At 34.2% G+C, this 22,149-nt stretch overlaps 1 protein-coding gene across 1 annotated transcript in view; it reads left to right on the plus strand.

Annotated features, from left to right (window-relative positions):
- The window catches only part of LOC123555793 (fibrillin-3-like), a 60,765-nt gene that overhangs the window by 19,914 nt on the left and 18,702 nt on the right, over positions 1-22,149 (plus strand). Inside the window, exons 21-59 of the mRNA XM_053547226.1 lie at positions 222-335; positions 1,402-1,515; positions 2,046-2,162; positions 2,546-2,662; positions 3,587-3,700; positions 4,035-4,154; positions 4,591-4,704; positions 5,836-5,952; positions 6,317-6,430; positions 6,639-6,752; positions 7,212-7,337; positions 8,190-8,303; positions 8,667-8,783; positions 9,122-9,232; positions 9,593-9,709; positions 10,091-10,207; positions 10,525-10,644; positions 10,903-11,019; positions 11,359-11,472; positions 11,805-11,921; positions 12,105-12,224; positions 12,743-12,859; positions 13,367-13,480; positions 14,006-14,122; positions 14,446-14,574; positions 14,870-14,983; positions 15,417-15,533; positions 15,782-15,898; positions 16,181-16,297; positions 16,455-16,574; positions 17,158-17,274; positions 17,577-17,690; positions 17,918-18,037; positions 18,411-18,533; positions 19,467-19,583; positions 19,836-19,949; positions 20,268-20,387; positions 20,777-20,890; positions 21,415-21,528. Of these exons, the coding sequence (XP_053403201.1) occupies positions 222-335; positions 1,402-1,515; positions 2,046-2,162; positions 2,546-2,662; positions 3,587-3,700; positions 4,035-4,154; positions 4,591-4,704; positions 5,836-5,952; positions 6,317-6,430; positions 6,639-6,752; positions 7,212-7,337; positions 8,190-8,303; positions 8,667-8,783; positions 9,122-9,232; positions 9,593-9,709; positions 10,091-10,207; positions 10,525-10,644; positions 10,903-11,019; positions 11,359-11,472; positions 11,805-11,921; positions 12,105-12,224; positions 12,743-12,859; positions 13,367-13,480; positions 14,006-14,122; positions 14,446-14,574; positions 14,870-14,983; positions 15,417-15,533; positions 15,782-15,898; positions 16,181-16,297; positions 16,455-16,574; positions 17,158-17,274; positions 17,577-17,690; positions 17,918-18,037; positions 18,411-18,533; positions 19,467-19,583; positions 19,836-19,949; positions 20,268-20,387; positions 20,777-20,890; positions 21,415-21,528 (4,560 nt within the window). The remainder of the gene's footprint in view (positions 1-221; positions 336-1,401; positions 1,516-2,045; positions 2,163-2,545; positions 2,663-3,586; positions 3,701-4,034; positions 4,155-4,590; positions 4,705-5,835; positions 5,953-6,316; positions 6,431-6,638; positions 6,753-7,211; positions 7,338-8,189; positions 8,304-8,666; positions 8,784-9,121; positions 9,233-9,592; positions 9,710-10,090; positions 10,208-10,524; positions 10,645-10,902; positions 11,020-11,358; positions 11,473-11,804; positions 11,922-12,104; positions 12,225-12,742; positions 12,860-13,366; positions 13,481-14,005; positions 14,123-14,445; positions 14,575-14,869; positions 14,984-15,416; positions 15,534-15,781; positions 15,899-16,180; positions 16,298-16,454; positions 16,575-17,157; positions 17,275-17,576; positions 17,691-17,917; positions 18,038-18,410; positions 18,534-19,466; positions 19,584-19,835; positions 19,950-20,267; positions 20,388-20,776; positions 20,891-21,414; positions 21,529-22,149) is intronic.

The following is a 22,149-nucleotide window of genomic DNA, read 5'->3' on the forward strand; positions in this document are numbered from 1 at the left end:
TTCTTGCAGATTGTTAGCTTTTGAAAGATGCATCAAGTTTGCATTCCTTGCGATAGTTTTTGTGCTTTACTGATGGAAAAATAATTATGATTTTTTTTATGGAAAACAATCATGTTAGTGAACTGTAGCACTTTGGTTGTGTTTTATTTTGCTCTCAGTACGGCATACCTATATGTAATTTTGATAGGTAATGAAAACAAAAGATTTTTTTTTATCTTTAGTTTTCAAGTTTTGTCTCGGAAATCCATGTCGTAATGGAGCAACATGTGTCGAGTCTATAAATGGTTTCCACTGTCAGTGTCCAGATGGTTGGACAGGACACGACTGTAGCTACGGTAAGACTTTTTAAATCAAATAAACTTGTATATGTTATATAAGTATAACATATCATGGAAGGTCTCAGTTAAATATATAATGTCACTTTGAATGGGCATCAATATTGTTAATAAAATCAAGCCTTTCGCTTTGTTATCGTCTAATATTACACGGTTCAAGTTCAGACGTAGGAATTGATACACGGGCGTGTAGCCTGATGGTTACAATACTGAAGCATTGAACGATGACGGAATCAGACTGTTAATCACAATGAAGCTGTATGTTTTCATTCTGACATGGACGTGATATATTTAATAATATATTTTGCGTGGAGATCTTTCGATCGACAGTTAATGTTATTGGACTCAAGCGTGCTACATAACGTCAAATTTGACGTCATAATGCCTCTTACAGTCCGCGCTCACCCGTTTTTTATGCAGATTATATATGCGTTTGCATTTTCTATCTTTGTTTTGACTGAAATCAATATGTAGCCATGTTTACAATTGCGTTGGATGATGATTTAATCAACTTTTCCCCTTTTGAAAAGGATGTAAAAATATAATATAATTTGCTGATGCACTGATTCATATTATATTATTCCCTCGTATCTTTGATGAAGCAGTATTATATAAATTATAGTATCACCTTTCTTGAATGAATGATGTGTTTTCATGTATCCACTTTTTGGGAAATGCAGTTGTTATATAAATAATCATTTTGCGTTGGATGCACTGCAGTTTTCATATCCGTTTCCCACTGTTTTGGATTAAATGCAGTATGTTATATAAAATTAATATCATTTTGCTTTGGATGCACTGCAGTTTTCATATACATATCCCAATGCGTTGGTTTTACTGCAATATATTTTACAAATATCATATTACTTAGCATACAACAAATTTGACTCACTCATACTGCAACTGAGACAAAAAATTTAAAAATGTCCTATAACAACAAGCTGACGAATAAACGCCACTTATGTAAGTGACAGGTGAAGTCCAGGATTCGCACTTTTCTTATTCTTTTGCATACATAACGTGACGCAAACTCCACAATTAATTCTATCGATCATGTTGCTTACAGATATAAACGAGTGTAGCGTGAACAGGTGTAAGAATGGCGGCACGTGTCAGAACACTCCTGGATCGTTTGTTTGCAGATGCCCATCCGGCTGGACTGGACTACATTGTGAATATGGTAGGCTCTTCAATATCAACTTTGATACAGCACAGTATTGGTATCAGATAGTAAGCTTTCCTCAAAGCTGGTTTCAGTTGTTAAATACCAGCTTTCTTGTTCACAAAACATTTCGTGTCTTTGAAACGACCCACCTACAATTGGTATAATTTTAAGTTGTAGTAGTTTGCGTATTAATGGGAACACCATATTAGGTGTAAAACAAACCTATAAAATTCCGTAGACCATTTGAACGTAGTGATGTCAAGACGTTGCGATGATCGGTAAAATTTACTTAAACTGTCAATGAAACATAAAATAAACATGACGTTTTTTTCGGAATATATGTAAGATTAAAAATATCTTTCACCTACCAACATCAGATTTTATATTTTCCCTCCTGGTTGAAGTATTGAATCTTGGTTCATTCAGAGGAAGATGTTTCGATCATAAACTGATGCAGTTATACTCCCCTAGAAAGTGTACGTATATAATGATCTCCGGTACCTATATCAATAAATGTAAGGATTGTACTGCAATTTTTCTTTCAGATATCAATGAGTGTGGTGGTGGTAACCCGTGTCTGTACGGGGGAACATGTCAGAACACTATGGGTGGATTCTTCTGTCAGTGTCCACAAGGCCGCACGGGCCAGCTCTGCGAAGAAAGTATGTTGAACAATGTTGCTTCTTTCATCCTATATACATATCATATAATAATAGACTAAAATTAACGATGTTAATAATATACACGTATTCCCCTTTCGTTTAAAGCAAATTTGTATGTTTAAATTTGATAGAATCTAGTTTAAATCTAAATATGGAACCGATTTTATGAAATAATTAACACTTGTATTTGTTTCATTGGGAAAAATTCTATTTCCATGATATTATATTTTGTATAATCTTCTACCATGTCCTACCAGTGTGATATAGCGTTTAGCTTTTTCCGTATCGAGTCCTTGACAAAACATTTCTTTTAAGAGAAATTCAAAAAAGTACAATTTTTCACCAACATTTACCATGTTGACCTAAGATATAATGTGCTACAGATGTGTACGAGTGCCAGGAGAAAGGTATTTGTCTCAACAACGGAACATGTGTGGACACAGCAGGGTCGTATTACTGTCTGTGTCAGAACGGATGGACAGGGGACCATTGTGAATTAAGTATGTCATTAATACTCATCCTTATAAATGTATAATAATGATCATTTGCTTATTTTTTATAAGCTTCCATATTTGCTTTTTCGTGATTCGTAAAATAATCATTTTATTATTCAAGACAAATCAAGCCAAACATTCAATGAGAAATATCAAGAGTGTTACGATATTTTTATAAGTGCATTCTGATTAGACTCCGGCAAGTGGAGAAAACCCCATCCACTGGCACCAGACCAGAAAGAGATAATCACTGTGCATGTTATATCCTACCCCTAGGTGTACTGTATGAACCTTGGTCATGAACAGGAATTAGCACTAACCCAATTCAATTGCGCATTTCTCACCTAAAACGCACAGATCGGTAAATGGGTACTTTGCATACTGAGCAAGTGGTAATTTATTTTCAATCCTGCACAGCCACATTGTTTCAATAGTTCATATCACATAGACACTGCATATTTTATCGCGCTTATAAATTGCGCCATTAATAATATACTTCGCACCTATATGTAACACCATTTTTACTAAAATGTGTGAGAAACAAAAACAAATGTGCCTCAAATCTAAGATGAATTTTGCGTGACCTAAATGGCAAGATGGAAATCAGTGATGTATCCATTGGCTAGAATACCTTATCATAGATAGATTTTTTATAATCTAAATGGTCAGTATGAATGGAGACAGGTTAGATTAGGACTGATTTATCATTGACAATTTATTCACCAATGTTCATAAATGGCACTAGTTTGTGTAACGCATGAACATTTATTTGATGTGATTAGAATAAAATAAAGATGATTGTCCGGAGTACACTTATAACTTTGGTAGCGGATTAACCCACCACTACCAACATTTTTTAACAAATCCTTTCAAGTTCACTCGCATGTTTCATTTATGTAGAAGCTGAATCATATGAACATCTATTTGTAGATATAAATGAGTGTGCGGATAAACCGTGTCAGAATGGAGCCACGTGCTACGACACTCAAGGATCATTCACGTGTCAGTGTCCACCACAATGGAGAGGACCTTACTGCGAGAGAGGTATACACATGTACCTTAGCAAGTCTGAAATTTTAAAACTGTTTAATACCAGATCAGCATTTCATAGAATTTCAAAGACAATTACACCATGGCCATTTTTCTTCAGCAAAGATTTGAATATCATATATATAACTAGCTTTTATATTATATGAATTGCTTTTGCAAATATTATACAATGTACATGTATATCAAAATATATATACCAACAGAGTATCAACAAAGTAATAAGATATTCATTGTATACATGATAGATAGGTATAAAAGAATAACCAGACAGGCTTGCATCAGCTACATGCTAAAACTTTGAATGAGATTAGTACATTCTTTTCCGTAGATGTTCACGAGTGCATAGAGAGGCCAGATATATGTAAAAACGGAGCAAGCTGTTTTAACTTGGTTGGTGACTACATGTGTAGGTGCCTGACTGGATGGACAGGCCGTAATTGCGAAACAGGTAACATTTTGATCTAACTCTATCTGTCACATATTACTGCCTCACGTCTTTTCTGTGAATATGCTACGGAGGGAAAGAATGCTTTGAAAGAATGTCTTTCACCACATTTTATCTTTTACCAAAGTTAGCCAAAATGGTATATGTAAGCAAAATAATGTGACAAGAATCTGTTGGCGTAATTAAGCTACACGATCTTGTAAAATAGAATACGAAAAGCTGCTGATAGATATATTTGTTTTGTATTTTATTTTAGCACCTGTTTATAAACAAAAAGTCAAAAATCTAAAGAAAGATTCTGAAAACGTGTCAGAGAATGTATATCATATATAAATTCATTCGCTGAATATTTATGCCAAAATCTGCAATTATAATAATTGTTTTGTCTATTTTTCCCCTGTTGTCTGACTTTTAAAATATAAAAAAAATGTATATCCAGACATTCGTGAGTGTGACACAAACCCTTGTCAAAACAATGCAAGATGTGTGGAGAAGCCTGGTTCCTACGAGTGTATTTGCTTACCGGGATACAGCGGACCAAATTGCGGCAAAGGTAAGAGGAATATGCGTTCCAATAGTTTACCTCGTACATTATGCAGATATTGCACAAGTATTTGCCAACTTTCTTTAAACGAAAATATTCTTAAAATATTTGTTCTGAAATATTAGAAAATGGTTGAAAACAATGAATTATGGTTTAAAAAGGGATTTGCAATTTGTATAAATGAAATATATATTTAACAGTGCATTATAATTATGCGATCATTTATTCTCAACTTGATTAACTTCAACATTGGTTGTAATTAATAAATCGAACATATTAGTCATAACAATTCATATAACCCAAACAAATTTCGCTTTGCAAATCTAGAATCTAACAACAAGCAAGTAGGGTATTTTAAACAGTTGTCGTACATTTTATCTAAAAAGTAATGTAGGGCATTACTATTAAATCTGTATTTATAGTCGTCATCACCATTGATCTAAACACAGTCAGAAGATTAGTGATAAAAAGTCTTATTACATACTCATTAATAAACTCCATTATGTTACAGAGGAACTGGAAACGTCAATATTTTCCAAATAACGTTCAAATTTCATATCGGGTGCTCTAGGACGAAGCCAAAATCTCATATTGACCAAAGCAGTAACGTCATAACGTTGCGACATCATAAAATGTGGCGTCGTTTGCAATTTAAGAACTTAACAAGAAAAAAAATCAACTACTTCACATGTTTGCACAAGTAACCTTTCAGTTGTTGCATTTAATGATAAAACAATTGTTGCCTTCAAGGTTCTTTCAGTATTAGGATTTATAGACCTAGGGAATGTCAGTCAGTGTCACTTTTCCCTGGTTGATAAAAGGTTTGCCCAATATATGAGATAAATCATAACTTTCGCTTTAATGTCTTAGAACTTTTCATGAACTGGTTATAGTCTTCAGCATAAAAGATTACTTTGAAATTCTTGATAAGTTTTCATATTAAGTAAAACTTGGTTTAAAAAAGAAGTAGGGTGGAGCAAAGACTCCTGCAGGGTACACGTTTCACTAAAGTGCAAAAAAAATGTGCAAATCTAAGGCCGACCAGGTTTGTTTCTGAGATTTATATTATAGGAGCTAAATGGTTTGGACTATATTCAATTACTGTTTGTGTAAAGGATGTAAATTTGTTTTTATTTTTAGATATTGATGAATGTTTTGTGTACAGTCCGTGCAAAAATGGAGCAACTTGTATCAATGAAATTGGAACATACCGTTGTATTTGCCCATCTGGATGGACAGGCGAGAACTGCACAGTAGGTACGTATCATTTTGAACATTATAAAAGCCTGAGTTGGCCATTTCAAACACTGGTAAGGACAAAATGCAATATCTGTACTGTGATACACTGCAAACGAAAGGTTGAAAGTTTAGTTTTTTGTCATTTCCATAAATTGTGTTGTTTTTCTTATAAAACACGTTTGTGTCGCAGTTTCATCTTTCCCTGTCGTCGAACGTTGTAAGTTGGCTAGTCTTGTGTAATGAAACAAAAAAAAAAAACATGAAGGTAAATCCTAAAATTTAACGAAGTTTCGATACAAAATTGCTAATACATGTGTACAATGGATTATCTTGCTATCACTGTAGATATCCACATGTACAATAGATTAAGTTGCTATTACAGATATAGAAGAATGTGGTTTCAACCCGTGCCTCAATGGTGGTACATGCGAGGAACTTCAAGGATCATACAAATGCTCGTGTCCTAGAGGTTTCACAGGAGCCACGTGTGATACAGGTGACTGTTTTTCCCACGAAAATACTTCATATTTGTGCTGTGATAATGTAACCCCTCTTCTCTGAATCACATGCATAGCTATCCTTTATAAAGTTATCAGATATGGATTTTAACTGTAGGCATGGCCCTTAAATGTTATTACTACGTCATCACATTAAAATTGACTGATACATTATATCTTAAACTTACAGTTTTGCTTTTATTTTAGATGTGAACGAATGTGAACAGTTTCCATGTGGAAATGGAGCACGCTGTATCAACACGGTAGGAAGCTACTACTGTGTGTGTCCACTTGGTTTTACAGGACCTGATTGTCGTCAAGGTAGGCGCTTATTGTTATGTGTTTAAAATACACAGCTGTATGACGGAACATTTTTCCCGTACTTACTAAGTGGCGGCTGTGCATCTAGTACAATGAACATTTACAACACACCATATTCTCTGTTATTAAGTAGAGATAGATAGATAGATTTATTTCTGTGTACAATATACATATTCATGGCAATATATGTAGGAATGAATTAAATATGAATACAAGATTATTTAAAAGCAAAAACAAACATACAGTCAGTATCTACAGATGTGCGGAGAGGCGTATTTTGTTTCGTAGTAATGGACATAACCACAACCGTGTCAATAAAAAGCAAGAAAACACACAAGGTGTCAGTCCAAAACCTTTTAAGTAACTTTTCAAATTACAGTGTAAATATGTCAGTATAAACAGTGACACTTTCTTTGCTTGTATGACTAAGAATGTACAATGCTTGTATTTATTATTAAGATCTGGACGAATGTGCCAACGGCGGTTTTAACACACCCTGTCAGAACAACGGCACATGTATGAATTCGTACGGCTCTTACTACTGTGTGTGTCGGGATGGATGGACAGGCATCAACTGTACTGTTGGTATGTATAAATAAAACAAACGGGTCTATATCTTCTCTAAAACTCAAGACACCCATAAATGGATTAACGTTTTCCAATACAAGGAACGGAAAATTCCTCCCTGTTGGTGGTTTCTACGAGAACAAGCCACCGAGAATCATCCCACGGCGGGAGAATTGAAAGCGCCTATGGATAGCTTGTAACAAAAGTTAAAAGAGCTAAAACTTAATTAATTCTATAAACGTTAATATATACACAAAACATATTACAGGTTTTCTTTATTTCACAAAAATATGTCAAGGCGAATGAAAATTATTTATTTTGAAAGATACAATTTAGCTTCGATACTTGAAAGTATAAATAAATCGCGGATTTAAAGTAGGAGAATTATACCTTTTGGCACGGGAGAAAAGCACCAAAGAAGAATTTCCACACGGGAGAATCTGCCATCGCCACACGTCGGAACTCCCCGCAGAATATTTTCAGCATACCTGTTTTCAGGTTTAATGTAGTGAAACGCAATCATTGATACTTAGAAATATTGATAACAAATAAATGGAAACAAATGACGTTTTTAAATCAATAAAACTGCTGTAAAATGAGAGAAACCCTCCCATGGGAAAAGATATTCCATCAGGAGTACTGACGACTTCAGTTTTGCGGCAAGCAACGATTATTTTAGATACAAGTATAACGCTGGAGTATTTTTATCTGAACAAACGTAAGATTTTTGAAAATCAAGGAAAACTCGGGTGGAAAGGGTAATTAAATCCGGAGTTTGTCAGAACCGCATGTTCAAAATTGATAAAAACATCGATGTGGTAGGAATTTTTCCAGTGGAAGTATAATTTAATATGTCATTAAATTTTACAGATTTTAACGAGTGTAACTTCCAGCCTTGTGGTAACGGTGGAACATGTGTGAACACACCTGGAGCATACTACTGTAACTGTCCTATAGGCTTTACAGGAAAGGACTGCGGAACAGGTATGCAATTATCATCTATAAAACATTTGTATATAAATAAGCTAGTTTGGAAAATAGTAATATGACTAAGAAAATGTGGCAGTGTCCATATTCAATTACTTTAAAATCATTATTAATGTTGTCAGAATCTGTTTATCAAAATGTTAGTATTTCTGACCAGACAGATGTTATTAACAAAATTAGGAGTAACTGTATCATTTGATTATCACAATTGGTTTTTTGATGCATTGCAAATTTCCTTTATGCAGTGTCCACGAGGAGCATAATATATTAAAGCTAATGAGTATATACGATAAATTGGATTGTGATAATCGAAACACAAAATGACTGACATATTTCATTGAATGTTATTGCATATTTCAGACGTTAATGAGTGTATAAGTGTGAACCCCTGCCTCAACAATGGTACATGTGTGAACACTGTAGGGGGATATTACTGCCGGTGTCAAGATGGATGGTCTGGAGACAACTGTGGAACATGTTAGTATTCAGTCTTGTCCCATCTGTAAAAATTAAATATTGCATAAAATGCACGAATGATAGTTTTCCAGCCGCACTCTTTTGGAAACAGTACAGAACATTCAAGCCGTGCATGCAAGACAGTATGTTTATGCCCCAATCGTGCAGGTAGGACAGCAAGTCCAAGTCTAACCGTACAGGTCTGAGAATACATCCAAGTTCCAGTCCGGGTAGGACAGTATAACCACGCTGTCAGAAGTGTTGTAATTCAGTCTACTTACTACCTGGAAGGAGCATAATAACAAAATAGCATGTATTTGAATTATGTATTTAATGTTTACCTGATACTGATTTTACAGTTGTCGATGTATGCAAAACCATTTCTTGTGAAAACGGAGGAACCTGTTTGGGTTTACCAAGTCAGCTTTGTGAATGCACAAGGGGGTGGTCAGGAACATATTGCAGAATTGGTGAGTCTTACTTGTTAGACATCTGCAATAGAATATTCAATATGCTGTAACTGCACGATGTTCAATACCCTGAAAATATTGGATTTCGTTAGTACTGGTTATAACCATAAGCAAAATATACTTTTTCATTAATTCCTAGATAGCTAGAAATACATTGTCTTTATTAGTTTTACAGTATATTAAGCAGCTAATTTATATGTTGACAACAGTGTACAAGTACTAGTATTACATGTATATTTCTTTTTAGTGCAGTATTTTATTTACTATCATTGTGTGTGGTTACTGTTCGATATTTCGAACACAATTTGCATTTGTTTTCATTGCTCGATACTGTATTGATCTACGTTTGGTGTCATTCAGATATAAACGAATGTCTAGTAAATTCCCCCTGTCTGAATGGTGGGACATGTATCAATACTGCTGGTGGATATGAATGCAGATGTAAGCCTGGATGGAAAGGACCAAACTGTGATACATGTAAGAATGTCTTTCTAAGTTTCTTAAAGAAAAGTGTCTGTAACACCAGCATATGTTATACAGAAATGTCTTTGCTTGCTTAAACATGTGTTGGCCTGAGCGTTTTCCCGTGGATAATTTTGCTTTTCAGATGTGCATTCATTATGAAAATATTTAACGTCTTCTAATAATATCTAGACTTTAATGCGAAAAACTGAATATATGAATAAATTCAAAAAGGAAAGCTACCCAGTTTGCAGACTATAACTTAAAAATAACCTGTGCAAAAGTCGAAGTTTTGTAACATATTTACATCCGATTTTATTGTGCCTTTGACAGATTTCAAAATGGAATTAAATTGAACATCAGTTTTATGGCTAATCCATTTGTTGTATGTCTTAGTGAGCCAGGATTGCCTTCTCCAGCCGTGTAAGAATGGAGCTACGTGCCTAGACGGTATCGATGGCAAGTTTAGATGTCAGTGTCCTCCAGAGTGGACAGGACCTACTTGTACCGAAGGTTTGACAATCTTTTATATTAAGTCTAAAGTTTTATCTAAGATCAAATGTTGCGGAGATAAGCTAAATGAAGTAAAGAAGAATGTATATGTTGCAAGTTTAAAATAGTAAATGTTGCAGATAAGAACAATGAATTAACGAATATACAAACATTGAAAATGGTTGCAGAGATGTGAATAACGTAGTAACGACCTAGAAAATGTTGCCAAGTTAAGACAAATGAAACTGAAAAAACACATACTGCATAAGTACTTAGTATGAAGTTCTTTTTCAGAAACGTTTCATATCATTGTATTTTTGTTTTTGAATGTTATACAGATAAGAATGAGTGTACAGAATATATTGAGGCTTGCGAATACGGAGGGACTTGCGTTAACAGGATTGGAGGCTATGAATGTATATGTCCAAGAGGAAGAACTGGTCCTACCTGCGGTGATGGTAATGATTATACCACTATTTTAGATTTACTGATACGAAACTGGAACAGTCAATATAATATGAGATTGAATGAAAATTAACTGATGCCCGATTCCTACTTCTGCGTTCTGTGCACATTTCTTAACATATCTTCCGCTTGTGCAAAAATTACGGCTTAAGATTATTCTCAAGCAGTGAGAGCATTAAGTATTATAAAAATGCAATTATCGTTTCACAAAAAAAACCCGATAATTATATAAGATATTATAATATGTTTAGATGAAGATGAATGTATATTATACCGTCCCTGTGCTAACGGAGCCACTTGTGTAAATACTGACGGTTCGTATCAGTGTTTCTGTGCGGACGGATGGACTGGACAAAATTGTACCGAAGGTACCCTTTTTTATCCTTTATTATATTATTTTACAGTTTTAGTTACGTAAAAAGTGAAAATTGTTCAGAATTTATTCATGTTTGAGGGACTGCTTTGTATAACGCTAAAAGATGTCTGACTCTTCATTCCATTTAAGATAATTATTTCCACGTGCTGCATGTTTTATCCACATTAATGAAAAATCAGGGTCGATGTTTCGCAGCATTAGCAAGTATACTTGAAACTCATGTCATTTGAGCTATAAATACAATAGTTCAAGAATTCTAGTATACTGAAAGCTTCTTTGTAAGTTAAGCTAATTTGTAAAACTAAACATTTCACTGAACATTGTTTTATAGACGTGAATGAGTGTCTAACAGATATATGTACAAACGGGGGAAGATGTGAGAATCTGATTGGCTCTTACAAATGTTACTGCCCACCAAATTGGACAGGACCAAATTGTCGTAGAAGTAAGAATACTAACTCGAATGTTACGATTTATCTTGTCCAGTTATTAATCTCAATCAGTATGCGCTATAATGAGTCATTTTAAGAAATTAGTAAATTAGTGAAAGCCGCGACTTAAGATGAAAGAATTTTTGTGCACCATCCATAGGACATTTCAAAATGGCTTTCAAATTGTTGGTTTATTAAGGTTTACGAATTAGAAGTGTTGCTCATTGTTGCCGTTAAAATTTATGTTTCTAGTGGTTCCAGTTTAACTTTTATATATAATTTTCTGACCATGTAAAGGAGATTGCAGTGAGCTATTTATTATAAACATGATTTATTTACTTCTCAGATGTTGACGAGTGCAGCGTGTACATGCCCTGCAGACATGGAGGCACATGTATAGATAGTCCAGGGTCTTATGCTTGTAGGTGTCCTGGTGGATGGACAGGTGTTAATTGTACTCAAGGTAGGGTTTGCAGATCTTTATATACATTTGTCGTTCAGGTATGAAACTTTTGACCCGTAACGTTAATATGACTTGAAACATTGCATCTTTTATGAAACCTGATTAAAGTTCTCCTGTATTGTTAGGAATGTTCTGACTAAGCTGAGAAGCATATTTCATTGAATTGAAATTGGTTGTTTTCAGATTATAATGAATGCATTGGTATTGCTGATCCTTGTCTCAATGGAGGCACTTGCGAGAACAAAAATGGTTCGTACAGTTGTATATGTCCTGATGGATGGATTGGTCAATATTGCGGAGAAGGTAAATAATGATACAATCTTAGTAAAATTTATAAGAAGGGAGTCGTTTTCCTGAGTGATTCTTAAAATTTGAATTGGACTACGGCTTGAAACTTGTATTTTGCAATAATTGTTTCTGTTAAAACAAATTTTACTTTAATCATTCAAATCGTATTTTTCATAAATGTATAATATGCAGTTGCTAAGATAAAAGCATAGTGCATTATCCACATGCACGCAACTATAAAAAAAAATAAGTAGCAGAAATAATACAATACTGCACGTATTAAGATATGAACTCCGTACCTATAGAGAGAGAGGACAGTGTCATCACAATCATGTCCTTTTCAGTGACTTTCTGTTAATACCGCGGAATTATTGTGTGATTAGCTGGGATATCCTGGTATCTTTTGCTTATCATTTATTAATTCTTTACTACAAATATTTTGAAAATGCATGATTTCTCATACTTGTTAGTAACTATTCTGTAGATTTTATCATGAACTTGGTATCAATGCACACCGCTCTTCTATAATTTAGACCGGAATGAATGTTTGGACCCAACGGTCTGTAAATTTGGAGGTACTTGCGTCAACTTACCCGGTTCTTATAGATGTCAGTGTCCTCCCGGAAGAACAGGCACAAATTGTGAAACAGGTAGGATAGTCATGCATATAAGAACACTTAAATGTTCATTTCACAGAATAAAATAGTAGTTATCAATTGTAAATAGTAGATTCATATGATTGGTTCCTTAAGACGAACACGTTAGACAGTCTTTGTTGTCCGCAAAACTTGTTAATATGGGCTAAGAGATAAGAAATTCCTTCTGGTATAAATGATCGATTTCTTTGTTAGATTATATACATGTAACGTTATGAGTTGTGTTAAATGTCTCTGTTGCTTATAGTTGTGTGTAAATTGTCTATAAATTTTGTTCACAGTTTCAGACCACCTGTTAAGAAGGTCAGCTTAGCAATGATATAAGCTATCTTGCACCAGTAGTATTTCTTAAAGTGCGATCTCAAGAATGGTGAAATGACGTCTCGCTTTCATTACAAGCAATCTTCATTAAATTTACATTAGCAAACACCAATTGATAATATACTGGAGATATCTACAAGTAATTGTTTCAATTTCTAATTGTATTTATTGACATTACAGATGTAAATGAATGTGATTTCAACCGTTGTATGAACAATGCCACGTGTGAAAATACTCCTGGCTCATTCATATGTCAGTGTTTACCAGGATTTGAGGGACAGTACTGCGAGAAAAGTAAGTTTTTTAATCTTCATCAACATTGCAAGTGACAAGTATCTAAAAGAAACATAAATTTTTATTGATTGTTCATACATTTGACTACAAATTTTATTCCACCATATTCAAAGTGTATTTGTTATTAAATATGATGTGTACTCGTATAATGATAGAATGATTTATACAAGTAAAACATTTGGATTCTACCAGCCTAGCCCGTAACCCCAGAGCAAATTGTTTAGGGAAACGGGGCACCGCTGAATATGTTGCTGTCTACATTTAACGAGGCCAGATATTGTACAGATATGAATATGATAGGTTTAATGATTTTTGGCTTAAGACTTGTGAAATTCTGATATGCCTCCGTTTGCCAGGATTTGACAAAAAGCAACCAGACAAAGCGTTGAAGCAATTTTAGTGTCCAGTCTTTGCATTAATGTACTTTATTAGATTGAGATCAAACATAAAGTGCCAATCATAATGATTGCAGTCATTATATCATGCAATGATATTGACAACGTATTTTTTATATTTATATTTTAGATATTGACGAATGTACTGTGTACAGGCCATGTATGCACGCGGAGAGATGTATAGATATGTATGGAACTTACATTTGTGAATGTAAACTCGGCTGGATGGGCAAAGATTGTGACAAAGGTATATTCGATATACTTACTATAGATTCAAATGATTAATATGTGAACTTGCTAAATCAGAAAATTATCGCAAAAAAAAGATGATTGTACAGAAGTATTGGCAGACTTTTTATAAGACCAGGCAATAACTTACATAAACATGTATTGTATAATTCGAATAATTTGACAGTCATACATAAATATACATAGTTTCGATTTAAAAGTAAATATAAATTATTCGTAATCAAATCATTATTAACTTAGTAAAAGTTTTAAACATACAAATGTTTTATCGTAATATAAAGAACTGACTATGTTAATAAAAAAACGTTCTTACCTCGGCAGATGTGGATGAGTGTGCCATTGCTCTCGAACCAGGAGTACCTTGTTTCAACGGTGGCACGTGTACAAACTCTCTAGGATCATACAGATGCGCATGCAAACCAGGTTGGACTGGACAGAACTGTGAAGTTGGTAAGATAAAAACATATTGAAAATATTGACTACACTGACATTGTTTTCACTATCTCATTTTAGGCCTGATATATAGGCAAATACAAATATTTAGATATTCACCCATTACATATTCAACTACCCCCTTCATCCTGTAAGAAGTTAGGCCTCTAACATAAGACGAAACTATAATTGCTAGAAATGAAGCACCCCACTGCCCAAATAACAATTTTATTTCTGTTTTAATCAAGTTTGATTAAATAGTCCGTTTATACAAAACATTAAAAATACAAATCTTGCTACATTTTGTTTTCAGATGTTAACGAATGTGCGCTCAATCCATGTAGAAATGGTGGTAACTGTGTGAACTTAGATGGCACTTACCAATGTCAGTGTCCACCAGAATGGACCGGTAAAGACTGTATGGTTGGTAAGTATTGAAATACAGAAAGAAATATATAATTGCATTTTAGTTATTTTTTTCCCACTTTCTATGCTTATCAAACAGTTATAGCCAAATGTAAAATTTCAAAGTTTTACCTACTCCAATTTAGAAATTCTGCCAGGGATAATTGTGTTATTCTGTGACAGAAGATAAAAGGTTTTTATTTTGGGACATTTTTGTGTTGTTCTCTCAACTGTTGAATACTATTCACATAATTGTTTTATAACATTTTCACTTGGTAATTGAAAAAATAAGTACAACCTGGTCTAACTGGGGATTGGGCGAGGGGAAGCAAAGACTTTTGCAATGTTTAGTTTACACACTACTATGTAAAAACTTATTGAGACGCAACTGTATTTAATTCTTGATTATAGGAATATTTTACCATATAAAACACAATTTCTTTGACCTTCCTTAGATGTGGACGAGTGTCTGCTGTATGCACCATGTTTGAATGGCGGTACTTGTACAAATATTGCTGGAGGTTATATCTGTCGCTGTCCGGAACAATGGAAGGGAGATGACTGTCAACTTGGTAAACCATAAATTATTTCAAACATTGTGACTCTTAAGTTTCTAAAACTATTTATGTTTCTATGTATTTACTGCTATTGATTCTGTTACATTTCTATAACATAAAGCTATAAACGAAGTAGAAACGATTTACGTACTGCATCCACAACGAAATCAAAATTGTTACTAAAGTTTAAGGTTGTAGTTTCTTACTCATATTGTATTTGAGATTTCAGTAAGTGACTTTAATCATTAATCACATATTTGTAGATGTGGACGAATGTCTAAGCTTCAATCCATGTAGTAACGGAGGTACATGTATCAACATCAGAGGAAGCTTTCAGTGTTTGTGTCCGCCGCAGTGGACAGGAGAAAAATGCACCATTGGTAAATATCAAAGCAAGGGAAATATCTGTAAATTTGTTTCAATAAATAAAAATTGCAAATTCTTCGTTCCGTTGAAGTCTCAAGAACAGTTGCAATATCAAACATAGTAATCCCTTCTGTTAATTAATTCAAAGCTGGTCGAAATTACCAAGAAAGCTGGATAATTATGTTAATGGACGTTGCATATATATATTGTACAGAAGCAATATTTATGTCAGACACAGCATTGTTAAAATATTAGATTACAAACTGGTATTTAGAATTCTCTTTTTGCTGTTTCAGATTTTAACGAATGTAACATGACAAACCCATGTTTACATGGCGGTACTTGTACAAATACCATCGGAGGATACCGGTGTTTTTGCCCACCTGCATGGACTGGAGAACTCTGCGAATTAGGTAAATTAGTAATGAGATACTGAAATAATAACAAAAACGTATTTTAAAGTAAATATTACAATGACAAGTGTATGGAATTAAAAATTACTTTTTGTCCTTGATGAGTATACACACCAGTGTTTACAAATGTGTTTACTTAACTATTGATTATTTAAAGATATCAATGAATGTGAAACAACTCCACCAATATGTCGAAACGGGGGAACCTGCTACAATTCTTACGGTTCTTTCATATGCCGATGTCCACCGGAATGGACAGGACAAACTTGTGAAGAAGGTAAGACAGGCTTGAATAACTTTTTAATTATCTGTTATCTAACATAATATCTTAACCTTTACCCTGCTAAATTTCTAAAATGGACTGGTCTATCATTCAATTTTGACAATACCATTTATTAATCGAAGGGGTGAATAGCGAACAGTGCAGACCATGATCAGACTACACGGATGTGCAGGCTGATCTTGGTCTGCACTGGTCGCAAAGGCAGAATCATTTGCCGCCAGCAGGCTAAAGGTTAATTTCTGTCAAACATTTATAGCCGACTGTAAATTTTCAAAATGTTACCATTCTTATCATGAAGAAACAAAACATGTTTCTGCAATAAATGATTGTAGTTATATTTGATGAGATTAACTGCTTGATATAACTTATTCAACAGGGTAATATAATGTTAAAAACTGCAAGATATCTTTCATTGACTATGTAATTATTAAAGTACTCGACGAAGTACAGGAGAAATAAAAAAAAAACCACTAGATTTTGGTGTTTTATTTCAGTAGAATTACAATGTGAATAATTGGCATATTCCTATATACAGAATTATATGTATAAATTATGCTATTGCTTTCTGTGTATTAAGATCCGGATGAGTGTGTTGAAATAAAACCATGTCATAATGGCGCAACATGTATAAACCAGGCTGGCGGATATGTTTGTCAGTGTCCGCCGGGATGGACGGGCAAGGACTGTAACTTTGGTAAGATGGCCACTTGTATTGAATTATATAAGGTATTTCTGAAGTGTGTCGAATACCAAGCCGCTAGGTTGTTTTATATATACAGTTTGCAAATCTGATAAGATGATATTTGTTCATGTACAGTTTATATTTAATGCAGCATATTGAATGTTACATGAAAATTATTGTTCGTACCACAAATGAGTGTATTGTAAGGATGGTGTAACCGAACATTGAGATGTAAAATTACGGCTGTACAATAAAAACCTGCTTTCTTATTGTAATATATAAGATATGCCTTGATAGCAATAATATTATTTCAGATGTAGACGAATGCTCTAAATCACCATGTGCAAATGGGGGAATATGTTTGAACAGTTTTGGCTCGTTCACGTGCGATTGTCCACCGGAATGGCGCGGACCACTCTGCAAAAATGGTACATTCATTATTAAATAAATTCAGTGCACTAGTGAATGAATAAAATATGATTTATCCGACATGGAATGAATTTTACGTTTATTTAATAGGACAAGGTACTCAAGTAGAAACAGTATATATATCCGTTTAACGCATAGTATTGGAGTATTTGTTCAATAGTTTCCTTTACCATGAGTTCTTTTTTTACAAATTTTAATATTCGTTTTTTTTTTGTAATTTTGTAAGATACGAATGAATGCCAGCTGAATCCTTTCATTTGCCTGAACGGGGGTGTATGTATCAACACAGAAGGTGGATACAGGTGTGAATGTACGCAAGGATGGGGAGGCAAACACTGCGGAGAAGGTATGCTTTATTTACAGTGCATATTTGTATATATTACCTTGTTAAAAGAAAATGAAAGTAAAGTTGATTTTTAGTTCTGTTAATGACAACATTGTCCTGATACGATAATGCTATAAATGCACAACTACCACAAAGAAGAAAAGCACGTTTGCAGTTATTTTGGAACTTATCGTAGCGGCTTATTATATATGTATTCGTATTTACAATTTTTTGTTTTTGGTTTCAAAATGATTGTAGTCCAGCTCTTTTCAGTCGCATACCTTAACAATGTACATTCTAAGTCAAAATACATTCTTCTGTTACTCATTTTATTTAATTACATTTATACGATCTGTCCATATGTAATGCAATGAAATATGTTTTAAACATACAGATAACAACCCATGTTTGAGAATACAGTGTTTGAACGGTGGTACTTGTGGTGAATCCCTGACACAGGCTGGGCTTTACAGCTGTGTTTGTCCGCAAGGATGGTCTGGTGACAGATGTCAATATGGTAAGATTGAGTGAATAGGCGATGTCGCAGTTCACAACTTAATTGATGATTGTACCTTAATAAAGTTACTTTAAAATATGATGAATGATAAAAATTACTTGCAGTTCGATAAAAGAAACTATAATACAAATATCTAAATATTATAGTTTTGTGAAATTACATCTACTAAGGTAAGGGTTAACAGTTTTATTACATATACAAAAGGCTCAGAATTTGTAAGGTGCATATCTTAAAAGGTATTTTGACCAAGGATCGTTAAACATTACAGAAATGTTATTCAGCATGTGAAGTTGTGTACCCGGGGTTTTGTTTAAGGTTCACTCTCTCCTAAATGTGCATAATGACCTTAACAGCGTTTGTAGCAGATATCTCAAAATTGTTTGACCTAGGATCATGGAACATATAGGAATATTATTTAACATGTGAGGGCGTAAACCTAAGGTTTTGTATGGGATATCAATATATGGCCTTTGATTTAGTCAGAAATATGCATTAGGGGTATTTGTCTCGCAAGTATCTCAAAACATATTTGACCTAGAGTTTTGAAACTAAGAATGTTCTTCATCATGTGACGTTCTGTCTCTCCCCCCCCACCCCCCACCCCACACACACACCAAATAAAAATGACAATAATAATGTTAATAATAATAATAATAATGATGATGATATTGATGATGGATCTTACTGTTTCAGTTTTTTATCTTGTGTTTATGATGTTTGTAGTATCCACTAACCATCTCACTCCCTGATGACTCGTATCCCTAACCCAAGGTAATATAAAGGCTAACAGCCTTGTATTGTCAACAAGTACCATATGACTTTACGGTGATAGGAAGTTGGTTCACCAGTGTCCTATGGACACGCACACTGTTTTACCTATGTTGTTGATATGTACTTACAGTTGTTAGAATTTAAACTTTTAAATTTTGATAGATGTAAATGAATGTCTGGAGTTAAATCCTTGTAAAAATGGCGGAACCTGTAACAACCTGGTTGGCTCTTACTACTGCCAGTGTCCTCCTGGATTCGAAGGCGAAAACTGTGAGATAGGTAAGTGGTGCCACTAAGTTTCAATATGATCTTTTTTTCTTATTTCATTAATTTTATTTAATTACTATTTGTAACATAATGTAAGTAAAGAAAGTCATATGAAAATAGTGTGGATTTAGTATATGTTGAAGGGTGATTATTCAAAAATACTGATGAAAGTGCACTTTTTTCGCGTTTACTTAAAAAGAGTGGTTTGTATTTTGAATGTAGAAATTAACTTTAAACATATGTACATACACATGTACTTAACAGATCGAAATGAATGCCTAAGGAACCCGTGCCAGAATGGAGCAACATGTGTTAATACAATTGGTTCCTACTACTGCACGTGCTTGGAAGGTTGGGAAGGAATACACTGTGCTCTAGGTAAATTACCAGCCTTATTTTCTTAAAACGTATTGGCCAATAAAACTATTAGCAATCACAGCATTTACGTAAAAAAACGGATACAATGTGAATGTATATCCTTTAAGTCAAGTTTTTGTAATTCGCATCTCAGTAGCATTGACCTCTTAGCAGGCACATATTTCATTCAGCTTTTCCATAAAAAATCAGATGTATCCTTTGCTACAAAAAACTTTTTATTTAAGTAGAAATTTAGGCTAAACAACAAGCACAATCATTCTTTCACCTAATAAAACAGTATTCCATTGTATTTGAAATGAGAGACTGAAATATTTTCAGATCGCAAGGAGTGTACAATGCTAACCAATCCGTGCAATGGCCATGGCACATGTATTGAGCTGGCTGGGTCCTTCAGATGTGACTGTGACAAGGGCTGGACAGGACCTCATTGTGCCAATGGTAAGTTTCTATAGCTATATATGTGTTGTATACTTCGAAGCAAAGAACGAATCGAGCAAAATAATAGCTGGCTTGGCTTTACTGTATCTGATCCGTTGATTGAAATTCCCCGCCCCCATCCCTCTCCCCTCACCACGGCACATGGACTCCATTTTTCAAAGGACCAGAAATAATAACAGCACTAAAAATATTAAGTACATATATTTCTTGTTCAGATTTGCCTATTTGTCTATGACCTGGAAGTAGCAAAGTCTCTAGTATAAAAAAAATATCACTCTGATTTGCAAGTTTCCTTGCATTAAGTATTCGTTTGACATCTTAGTGTTGGCAGTATTTAAACTTTGTATTTGTTTCGATGTTTCTACAACAAACTAATATTACAAATTTAGATACCGACGAATGTTTGGAAATCACGTGTTTGCATGGTGGAACGTGCAAGAATATACCTGGAGATTTTCTGTGTGAATGTACCCCAGCTTGGACAGGAAAATATTGCGAAAACGGTAATTGCTTTTTTCTTACTAACTTGGCAAAGTGATTTACACCTATATATTTAGGACCAGAGAACATTTATATTTCAATAAGTAGAAGTTAATAACTGCAAAATATAGATTCTTGTATCACTGACACTACCAAATACAAGCTCGGTGAAAGTAGTACGACAAACTTTTCTACTAAAGGTCAATTAAATATAGTTAAACAGATACTAAACATTTTTGAAAACTGTGTCGAACGTTATAAGTGAATTAATATCTTTGCTGATATAGAAGCGTCTAGAACAGATCAAACCAGTGGCATATACAACCCTTGTCTACAGTTTAAATATAACAAAGCCGACAACAGTTTGTTTTCAAATTATAAAACTTAGTATGTTTTGATAGAACATCCTTTGTGCATTTTTTTTCACTGACCAGCTTAGGTTACAACGTGAATGATATAGAAGTTATTGAGAGAATGAATATGTTAAACATTTTGTCAGTCAGATAACGAAACGAATATTAAAATAAATTGAGGTTCTTCTTTGTAGATGTCAATGAATGTCTGAAGATTGAGTGTTTGAACAATGCCACATGTGTGAACAGGGCAGGAACATACTTATGTGAATGTAAGCCAGGATATACCGGAGAGTTTTGTGGGGAAGGTAAGCGCGCTTAGCAGAATGTGCATGTTTATGAAGTGCTTATAGATATAGAGTATATCAACAAGATCTGTGACGGATTCTTGCATCTTCAACTAGCACCCCTGCATTGATACTTGTAGGGGTTGCAGTCACAATATTTTCACTGCCACCGAGATTCAGACCCTTCACCTCTTGTTTCGGAGTTATGCACCATTAACAAATTGTGAAATTAAGTAGTACCAGTGAAAAACATTTTATATGTCTTAAGGAGGTAGGTTACCTTGTTACAAGGGTAAATTCAAATTAGTTGAACCGCAGCATCTTTTTGTATTTCGTGTAATATGAAGTTTTAACAGCTAAAATCTCAGTTTCGTTTGTCTCTGTCCCTTCAAGTTCAATTTTTATCCAGGTTTGAAGAACATGACCCTCCGAAGGTATTTCATATTGAAAGAAGAAGGAAAATACGGATATTTAACACTTTTCAGAGTATTTTAGTTTCATTGATATCCGTAGAGGTCAGCATAATCTATAATTTTACTAGTATGCACGTTAGCTTTCTAATATAAGCTTAAAATGTATATGTCGCGGGGCTCGTGTTTCCATGGTAACGCATTTTCTCTCAGTTTCAAACAACTATGTATA

Source organism: Mercenaria mercenaria, chromosome 7, assembly GCF_021730395.1.
Source record: "Mercenaria mercenaria strain notata chromosome 7, MADL_Memer_1, whole genome shotgun sequence".
Classification (NCBI taxonomy): domain Eukaryota; kingdom Metazoa; phylum Mollusca; class Bivalvia; order Venerida; family Veneridae; genus Mercenaria; species Mercenaria mercenaria.